This window comes from Artemia sp. Qi Xiang Cuo, chromosome 14 (genome assembly GCF_049724085.1).
Source record: "Artemia sp. Qi Xiang Cuo chromosome 14, ASM4972408v1, whole genome shotgun sequence".
In the NCBI taxonomy this organism is placed as follows: domain Eukaryota; kingdom Metazoa; phylum Arthropoda; class Branchiopoda; order Anostraca; family Artemiidae; genus Artemia; species Artemia sp. Qi Xiang Cuo.
The window spans coordinates 63,398,381-63,409,399 of NC_142807.1; the positions used below are offsets into that span (position 1 = coordinate 63,398,381).

Here is an 11,019-nt window from a genome sequence, read left to right on the forward strand (position 1 = left end):
ATATGAGGCGAGTTTGCTCGTGTTTATCAGTTAAAAACCACATTTTTATTTTTTTTTAAATAAGGATTTTATATAAGAATTTTTATATAAGAATTTTATTGCACAATGTTAACTTTACAGGCGTAAGTAATACTAAATGAAATTTGTTCTATGGAGCAGTTAAGTGTGGAAATATGTAAATACTGATTTTATTGCACAATGTTAACTTTGTAGGTTGGAACACGTTCACAAATGTTGAAACGTAAAAAATACAAGACGCTAGTCGTGTTGAGCAGTAAACTATATAAGAAAAAGCCACGAAAATAATTGCTTGGAACGTATACGGCATCAATTTTTTTTTGCGAATATATACGTTCGGAGCAGGAAAAGTGTTAAATACGCCAGTCCCTACTCTGTTTTTAAGCTCTTATTCCCATTCTCTGGTTAGAAACCAATATTGATAGACTTTTACAAAGTCACTTAGCACACCTAAATCAAAAAATCACTGCGTTAATACAAGGTTAAATATAGCCTGCCACTAAAGTTTTTATCGGCGGCGCACCTTCGATAAAGTTGCGTGGCTTTGAGGTGCATGATCGTTTTTTTAATTATGCTTCAGTTTGTTTTTATATCTATCTATATTCTATAGTTTGTTTTTATATCTAGTATAAATCATTTTTCATGGCGCTACCGACCGCTTCTAGCAATGCAAAATATTCAATTTAAAATAATTTCAAATGAATTCTTAAAAATTTAATATGGATGAGCAGCCTGGATTCAATGGACCTTACAGAGCTACAAGACTAGTAAGATAAATTTGTTTAATTTTGCATTCTAAATAGGCTGGTTAAATAGGCCTAGGTCAATTGTCTCTTGGACAACAAGGTTAGTTTAAGGTACATAGGATAGCCTATTACTGGTGTGCTAACGTTAGTAACAATGATTAAACACATTCAAATTCTAGTTTGAGGTTACTTGCTATCTTGGAAAGAAATTGAGCTAAGGGAATTGCAAGAAAAGTGTTCAGCTTCACAACTTTGCTCAGTCTCAAATTATGAGGTTTCAAAGATCCACAAATAGGCATACATTTCCTAAATTTAGAAAAAAAACATTGATATGGCATAATATTCTACTCAAATAACAGATATTGTATTTTCAAAACTAAAATCAGAGAAAAAACAGTGAAAACTGAAAGTTAAGGTAGCCTATTAGCCTATGCTGTTTTGTCAAAATTCCAATAGGCTAGGCTAGGTAGCCTATAACCTGTCAAGTAGGCTAGGCAAATTTCTAAGACAATAAAATCAGAAGAGGGTGAAGATAGGCTAGTAGCTTAGTCATACCTTGCCAGGGTATGTTTTTGGCACTGAATTCATTTCTAAAAGTTTCATTTTCCTAACCTAACTCCTTTTAAAAGTACTTCTTACTCCAGAAGGCACTGACTTTTACCAATCTATAACAATCAATAAATTTATAAATATTTGCTTAGTTTATCTAGGAAGAAATTGAACACATTATTTGATGCCTTTTTTATGCTCTTTTGAAATTTAATTTTTGTTTCTAGGGCAAATTCCATTTTGAGCCCTGACTAGAGCCCTTAAAGGTTACTTATTACCTTGCTTAGCCTATAGTTTTAGATTAGACTACAATGTAAAGTTGAAAAACTATTTAGGCCTAAAAACTAGGATAGATATAAAAATAAGCTTTTTGAACAAGGCCTTAAACAGCTTTCTGTGATATTTCAGTTATCTATTAGACACAAAGAAAAAAAACAGAACAAAAATAAAAAGTTGTGCATCAGTGTAAAAATATGTATATATAGATGCAAAAATAAACCACCCATGCAAAAATGTGATTTACCTTTTTTTTCAAGGTGAGGCTCTAAGCTGCCTATTTAGCATTCTCAACAGTGGTGATTCTGACAGGCTCTTTTTAAAATTCCTGCATGTTTTTGGACTAGGGTAGCCTATTTGGGATTGGCTGTTGATAATCTTCAAAAACTTTGTTTTTTCAACATTTTCACTTAGACAAAAATTACCCCTACAGGCTAACCTATTCAAATACAATTATTCTGCTTCACAACACTTGTCTTAGATTAAATCTGTCTATGATTTAGATATATTATTCATACTTCAAGATCCTGTATCCAAGATTGAGAGCATTTCCCAAAATTAGGCTCAAGCTTTAAATGTGTGCATTCTTTATGGCTTAAAGATTCAAGCTAATTGCATATTTATTAAGAAAATTAAGACAAATTCAATGGTGAAACAATCCAATTTTTTGGTGGTGTAATAGAGATTTTACAAGGATTTAACTAGCCTATTGAAGTGGTAATAAGCTGTCAAACCACTGGGCCTCTTGCACTTGTGGTTAATTCCTTACTTTATGTCAGACTATTTCCAAATGTCATGGTTGCTTTTTTGACAATGACCCCCTCCCTTCTCTGATGCTTCCAGATATAGTCTTTAGAAATTATATTAAAAAGGAAGAAAAAGCACTAAAACATTGAAATTTTTACTTTATAACATGCATAATGTTTTCATTAAGGAGAATATCATATTTTCTTCCATTGTTATCCACTTTTATCAGTCATTTCAGTTTTTTCTCCTTGCCTTAGGTTTAATGTACCTCTTTACTTTTCTTTGTAAAACTTCTTTTGTAAAAAATATTTTTTCAGATTAATTTCAAATATATAATTTATTAAGTAACTTCAAGCAGATAATTTTTTAAATTAATCCATGCTTGTTTTAAATAAAAAACACAAATAACTGGGGGTCTATTGCACGTCTTAATATTAATGCAAATATACCAACTTTGCAACCTTCTGATTGAGTACATCAGTGAGCCAGGTTATTGAAAAAAAGTGCAAAAATGGTACTATACTTCCTGTTTTGCCATGTTTGCCCAGGTCAAATTTGTTTTCCAGATATGTAAGGTTCTTTTACATCCTAAAATCTTTTGGGTCAAGATTAATTTTTTATTGTTTTAAAAAATTTCAAAAGTGGATATGAATAAACCCCCTATGTCTGCAAATAGGACAGAGATAGAATCATGGGAGAATAAGAAGGTAGATAGACAGTGATTATAATTTCCTGAATGAAAAAGAAATCATCAAAAAAGAAAATAAGACTTAGTGCTTTTTGTAAGAATATTTTTACTATAGCTATATAGGTCAAATTGGTTAAAGTTTGGCCATGAAAGTTGGCAGGGAGGGGATCCTCTCTAGGATTGGTTTTAATTTTTCCATCCAATATTTGATCAAAAGTGCTGATAATGTACTATTCCTTACGTTTTAGGCTCTCATACTAACCCATAAATGTAGAACTTTCTCTATGTATAATGCCATGCTGACTTGTTGCTTATTCTGCTTTTTTAAATATTTCTTTTAACCAGCTCCAAAAAAAGAATTGACATAAATGTACTAAGAAATATTACTGAAATTTGTTGTTTTTTATACTTTTCATGCTGTTCAATGCCAGTGCTATTTATGGAACATCAATATCTGCATTGGTATGCTGCACAAAATGTCTACTGTAAGTAGGATAATGTGAATTCAAACAATATCTGTATATTTTTCTCACAATTTGGAAATTGTGTGTGCAGATATAAGCAGTACCAACCAAATCCATACTCTTTTTCTATTGTTATCAGTTTTAACACACAACCCTAGGAGACTGAGCTTTGCTTGGGGAATGGAATTTTAGACATAAAAACAATATTCAATGTAACTTTCCTCCCCCTCTCCTCTATGTATACCCCCCCCCCCCATAACTTGATTTACTCAAGAAAACACTTTTGTGTAATTTTTCTTGATTTTATTTTTCAAAACAAATCTGTAAAGGGGTTTTGTATGGTTAAAACTTGTAGCAAGTTTTAAGAAATGTAAGATTTCTGTTGCAATGCTGCCAAGAATTGTTCAGATTTTCTGGATATTCTTTATCAAACAATGTACAATGGGTAAGTTAATAATTCTAACTTTATTTTTCGAATACTATTACATTAAAAATACAATACTATTTTAAATTAAAATACTATAAAATTAAAAACATGGGATATATTTTTAATTTGGAAACACATTCCAGGGGGGATTTTCTATGAAGGAGAATTTCTGTAGGGGTGGCAGAAATTTGGCCTTGGAGTTTTTTTTTGTTGGACAAGACCCCTTTTTGTATTTTAAGTTAAAAAAAAATGGAAAAACAACCTAAAGTGTACTTTTTGGGTACCATATGGCACTTTGTGATTGCCTTAGTAAGTCAAAGAATAGCACTTGGTTCAACTATGTGATTGAGCATTCTGTGCTGGGATTGGGAGAAGTGGAGAGGGGATAGGTACTGCAACATTAACAGTGAAGCTGGCTGAAAAAAGCCAATTGTATGAGATATTCCTCTTTGCCTACCCAAAATCTTTTTTACACTATAGGCCTACTGCTACTTACACTATATTAGTGTCATCTGCTGCAACTCTTTGCCAATAATCATAGGCAGTGCAATCTTGGTGCCTAAGTAAAGAACAATGTCTTCCAATCAAAATTGTGAGATAGTCATTATATTCAGCATAGTTGATTTCCAGGTAGAAAATATATTTTTGAGGAGGACACTCCCCCACAACCCTCAGTGCAAAGGTTTTAAGTTATTCCCTGGGGGCATATAAGAATGATGTTGGCACAATGTATTATTTTTTTTTCCTTTAGAGCAGGGCACTTTGTATCAAAGAAATTGTAATAGAAACTTAAAAAAAGGCTCATTCAATTGGAAGTTGGAGTGGCTTGTGCCCTTTTTAATAGTCGAAAGTGATTGCAAGGAGACTAACACCCCTTTCACGCCCACCATTTCCCAAAATTTTGAGATAGCCATTTTGTTCAGCGTAGTTGATTTCCAGATAAAAATTATGTTTTTGACAAGGACACTCCCCCAGAACCCTCAGGGCAAGTGTTGTAAGTTATGTCCTGGGGGCATATAAGGTTTTTTATAGAAGGCGTTGTCATAGAAACTTCAAAAAAGGCTCATTTGATTGTAAATTCAAAGGGCTAGTGGAGATAGCCATTTTGTTCAGCGTAGTTTTAAGTTCTGGAAATTATGTCTTTGAGTATGACAAACCCCCCACAGCCCTCAGGGAAAGGGTTTTGAGTTATGCCCTGGGGGTATGTAAGGTTTTTATAGAACGCGTTGTCATAGAAACTTCAGAAACGGCTCATTCAATTGGAAATTGAAATGGCTAGTGCCCTTTTTAATAGTCGAAAGTGATTGGAAGGCAACTAACATTCCTTCCACACCCACCATTTCCCCAAACACATCCAATCAAAATTCTGAGATAGTCATTTTGTGCCACTCAGAGTAAAGTTCAAGAAATTATACCTTTGAGCAGGACACTCCCCCACAGTCTTCAGGGCAAGGGTCATAAGTTATGCCCTGGGAGCATATAAGTTTTTATTGAAATCTTTGTATTAAAAACTTGAAAAAGGGCTCATTTGATTGAAAATCCAAAAATCTAGTGCCTTTTTGAATAGTCGAAAGTGATTTGAGGGCAACTAACCCCCCTCTCACACCCACCTTTTCCCCAGACATATCCAATCTAAATTTTGAGATAGCCATTTTGTTTCATGCAGTTTAAAATTCAAAAAATTATACCTTTGAGCAGGACACTCCCCCCCCCCCTGTCTTCAGGGCAAGGGTTATAAGCTATGCCGTAGGGGCATATCAATTTTTATTGAAGTTTTTGTTGTAGAAACTTGCAAAAGGGCTCATTAAATTGGAAATTAAAAAGTCTAGTGTCCTTTTAAATAGTCGAAAGTGATTTGAGGGCAACTAACCCCCCCTCTCACGCCCACCTTTTCCCCAAACACATCCAATCAAAATTTTTAGATAGCCATTTTGTTCAATGTAGTTTTAAGTTCTGGAAATTAGGTCTTTGAGGAGGACACTCCCCCACAGCCCTCAGGGCAAGGCTTGTAAGTTATGCCCTGGGGGCATATAAGGTTTTTATAGAAAGCGTCGTCGTAGAAACTTCAGAAAGGGCTCATTCGATTGGAAATTGAAATGGCTAGTTCCCTTTTTAATAGTCGAAAGTGATTGGAAGGCAACTAACATTCCTTCCACACCCACCATTTCCCCAAACACATCCAATCAAAATTCTGAGATAGTCATTTTGTGCCACTCAGAGTAAAGTTCAAGAAATTATACCTTTGAGCAGGACACTCCCCCCACAGTCTTCAGGGCAAGGGTCATAAGTTATGCCCTGGGAGCATATAAGTTTTTATTGAAATCTTTGTATTAAAAACTTGAAAAAGGGCTCATTTGATTGAAAATCCAAAAATCTAGTGCCTTTTTGAATAGTCGAAAGTGATTTGAGGGCAACTAACCCCCCTCTCACACCCACCATTTCCCCCGACATATCCAATCAAAATTTTGAGATAGCCATTTTGTTTCATGCAGTTTAAAATTCAAAAAATTATACCTTTGATCAGGACACTCCCCCCACAATCTTGAGGGCAAGGGTTGTAAGTTATTCCCTGGGGGCAGATAAGTTTTTATTGAAATATTTGTTGTAGAAACTTGAAAAAGAGCTCTTTCAATTGGAAATTCAAAGGGCTAGTGCCCTTTTTAATAGTTGAAAGTGATTTGAGGGCAACTAACCCCCCTCTCACGCCCACCTTTCCCCAAACAAATCCAATCAAAATTTTTAGATAACCATTTTATTCAACGTAGTTGAAAGTTTTGGAAATTAGGTCTTCAAGGATGACAACCCCCCCCCCCAAAACCCTCAGGGCAAGGGTTGTAAGTTATGCCATAGGAGCATGTAAGGTTTTTTTTATAGAAAGTAATGTTGTAAAAAAATAAAAAAGGCTCATTCAATTGGGAAGTGAAAGGGCTAGTGCCCTTTTTATAGTCGAAAGTGATTGAAGGGCAACTAACCCCCTCTCACGCCCACTATTTCCCCAAAGACATCCAATCAAAATTATGAGATATCAGTTTTGTTCAACATAGTCGAAAGTTCTGGAAATTAGGCCTTTTAGGATGATAACCCCCTCAGAGCCCTCAGTGCAAGACTGTAAGTTATGCCCTGGGGGCATATAAGGTTTATATGGAAAGGTGTTGTAGAAATTTCAAAAAGGGCAAATTGCCCTTTTTAATAGTCAAAAGTGAGTGGAGAGTAATTAAACCCCCTCTCACGCCCACCATTTCCCCAAACACATTAAATCAAAGTTTAGAGATAGCCATTTTTTCAACCTAGTTGAAAGTTCTGGAAATAATGTATTTAAGGATGACAGTCCCCAGAGCCCCCAGGGCAAAGGTTGTAACTTTTTCCCTGGGTGCATATAAGGTTTTTATAGATAGTGTTGTTGTAAAAACTTCAAAAGGGGCATATTCAATTGGAAATTCAGAGGGCTAGTGCCCTTTTTAATAGTCAAAAGTGAATGGAGAGCAACTAATTCCCCTCCCACGCCAACCATTCCCCCAAACACATCCAATCAAAATTTTCAGATAGCCCTTTTGTTCATTGTAGTAGAAAGTTCTGGAAATTAGGTCTTTGAGGATGACAACCCCCGCCCTCAGGGCAAGGGTTGTAAGTTATGGGGCATGTAAGGTTTTTATTGAAAGCGTTGTGGTAGAAACTTCAGAAAGACTCATTTAATTCGAAACTGAAAGGGCTATTGCCTTTTAATTGTTGAAAGTGATGGGAGAGCGACTAACACCCCTCTCATGCCCACCATTTTCCCAAACACATCCAATCAAAGTTTTGAGATAGCCATTTTATTTAACGTAGTTGAAAGTTCTGGAAATTGGGTCTTAGATGATAACAACCACCCTCACATCCCTTAGGGTAAGGGTTGGAATTTATGCCTTGGGGGTAGCCTATATAAGGTGTTTATAGAAAGTGTTGTCGTAGAAACTCAAAAAGGGCTCATTTGATTCGAAATCGAAAGGCCTTGTGCTCTGTTTAATAGTCTAAAGTGATTGGAAGACTTGACACTTTTTATAGTAAAGATTGATGTGGGTATAATGTATGATTTTTTTGTTGTTATTGTTGTTTAGACCAGGGCACTTTGTATCAAAGGAGTTTTCGTAGGAACTTCGAAAAGGGCTCATTCCATTGAAAATAGAAAGGGCTGATGCCGTTTTTAATATTCCAAAGTGATTGAGGGAAACTAATCTCCCTCCTACGCCCACCTTCCCATTTGCCTTTATGTTTAAAAACTAAATGTTGCCTTAATTTTAAATCAAAATGCATTGCGTTAATGCTAATTCCCAATAAAGCATCTCAGCAGTATTCCAAGAACAACTGAGGGTATTATGTTCAAACTTTCGGGGCTACTTCTGCTCTTAAAATTGAACCAAGTCAAAATAGCATAAGTTTATCCAAGCTATCAAAGAAAGTAAACATTTTTTTTTTTTGCAAATGGTATGTGCAATAATTGGTATAAGTACAAAATATAATTTGCACTTTACTAAAAAAAATACAAATGAATGTGCATTGTCAGTTTAATATACATATACTGGTATTTAGTAATCAAAATGTTAATATTATTTGATTTATTAAAGTTATAAAAGTAAAAACATTTATATTTTTTTTCAGTAAAGTGCAAATTATGTTCTGGCCTTGGGAAGGCATAGGGGTTTTAAGCCCAACTTATGTTAATTTCTGCTCGTTTTGAGTTTGAATCGGTTATTTATTGCAATTTCTGTTTGTTTTGGGTTGCATTTATTTATTGATGCTGATTTGCGGTAGTTTCATGCTTGGTAGATTATTTGATTTTATTTTTGCTCATTTTCTGTTTAATGGAGTTCTTTACTTTTCTTTGAAAACTTGTTTTGTGGAAAAAGTTTTTTTGATTAATTTTAGTAAAAGCCAAGCACTAGTACTTAGTTTTACACTTGTTTAATGTGCATTTATTTTTTATTATGTAGGCTATTGTTTAACGTTTGGAATTTAACCAAGTAGCATCTTTGCAAAATACTAACTTTTCTTCTCTACTGCTTGAAGAAAAATATGCTATTGAAGACTTAGGGCAGGCACATGCCACCTTATTTTTTTTTTTTCATTGGGTGTTCAGTATCCAATATATACTATTTTCCCAAAACAAGTTTTCAGACATCTTGAAAGCACATTTATGCTTGTGTTTTTTACAAATGATCCAACACCCCTTTACTCTGGAGAGTGTCCCATGCCCCTTGACTCCACGGATGTGGACCCCCTCTCCCCCCCCCATAAAAATGCTGGAGTACAATCTTGTTATTAGGGCTATACCTGGGGCCATAAGGTGTTGGGGTGCATTGTCAGAAGAGTATCCATGATGTTTGGAAATAGCATAACATAAGGAACCTAATTGTACTACTTTTATTTGTTTATCATTTTCCTTCTGAAATATGATGGATTAACAGAGCTGTGAAAAATGTGGTGTTTCTAGGGAATCATAACCAAAAAAAGACTGAGAACCTCTGCAACAGACTGTATTATTATCTCATCTCATGAGCATGCCACCATCCTTCAGAACCATTTATTCTCTTTTTTGTTTCCTAGTAAAGTGCTTAGCTTCCTTCAGTTTGTGTGGGTGCTGATAAGTGACTCACTGATGACATCAATGCAGTAAAGATGTTGTATAGGATAGAAATCAGACAGGAAGGATAGAAATATACCATAGGATTTTCCATTCAGTGCTCTTTCCAAGTATGATAATTGCTGCTATCACAATTGCACCCCAGCCCTCTCCCCCTCATAGGATCAGATATAAATAAGGCAAAATCAGATATGATAGATTAAATATACCATCTTATTCTCTAATTAGTTAATTACTTACATTTTTTTTCTTCAGCACTAAACAAGGCTCATATAGCAAGCCAAAAAAAGAAAAAAGGGAATGATTTGGTAAAATTCTAGATGATGAGTTTTTGGCTATTTTGAAAAGTTGTTGAGTTACTTAAATTAATCATAAAGAAGTTAAGGCCATGATGCCTGTCTTCTAGGCAAGTTTCTCAGCCTCAGAAACAGATTAAGATTAGAGATAGGAACTTGAAAAACCTTCCTAAGCATAATTTAGGCTCTGAATTAAATCATGAAAATCTCATTTTCTTGCTACATTCTAACCCAATAAATTTCCAAGATAGCCAAAAGCCTATCATATGAAATTTTACTTACGAATTTCAGACACTTCTGCAATCTTTTGTTGATATCCTCTAGCCACTGATAATCATACACTTTTCACCTCTAACACTTAAGAAATTAAAACATGTTTTAAAGATAAATAATAAAACTTTTAACAGTAAAGTAAGAATTGCATCCTGGATCCAACTGCATTCTGGGTAGAAGTGCAACCACTCTAGACAGCTGCCAAAGTTGATTTTAGAGTAACATTGGTAAAAATGACACAATCATATTTGACGCAGTTTTTAAATTTACCACAAAATGATCACAAAGTTGGCACTGAGTTATTTGCCAAATATTGTTAAATTTCCTTAAAAAATGTCAAAGGTAAAAATTATTCAAATTTAAAGTAGGCTATATTAGAGGCTGTAAAGGCTAGAATAATTTTTTCCCCAGTTGCTTCTGTCTGGCTTACTATTTGACTCTGATTCATTCCTAAAGAAAATGTTGTCAAACGAACAGTTATTTTCAGCATCTGAAAAATAATTTAGCTACTAATACACTCTATAGACTGCAGAAAAAAACTGTAAAAAGTCTGTATATGCTTCTTAGGTGGTGAATTTATTTTTATGTAATTCAACCTGAAGACTACACTCTTTCTGGCTAGAGACTTCAGTAAGCGTTTGACTAAAGCATTTGTTATACCAGTTGTTTGTCTTCCTGCATGAGTTATAGAATGCCAGACTCCATCAATCCTTGAAATTTTGATCCTAGAAAACGTCATCTGCATGGAGCTGCTGCCTCCTGCTTGTGTTAGGATGTTGAAATGACTTGAAAAGATCTAAAGAAAGTTAAAAACAAAAAAAGTAACATATAACAATCAAGTGGCATAAAAGACTTATTACACCTTGATCAAGGGAGATCGCTAATAAAATAAAGAACCTTTGAAAAAGTAGGCCTACC

The 11,019-nt window shown here is 34.6% G+C and overlaps 1 protein-coding gene across 1 annotated transcript in view; it reads left to right on the forward strand.

Annotated features, from left to right (window-relative positions):
- Positions 1–737: 737 nt before the first annotated feature.
- LOC148944744 (DEP domain-containing protein 1A-like) overlaps positions 738–11,019 on the forward strand; it is a 74,289-nt gene continuing 64,007 nt past the window's right edge. Inside the window, exon 1 of the mRNA XM_089100017.1 lies at positions 738–785. Coding sequence (XP_088956143.1) covers positions 738–785 — 48 coding nt within the window. The remainder of the gene's footprint in view (positions 786–11,019) is intronic.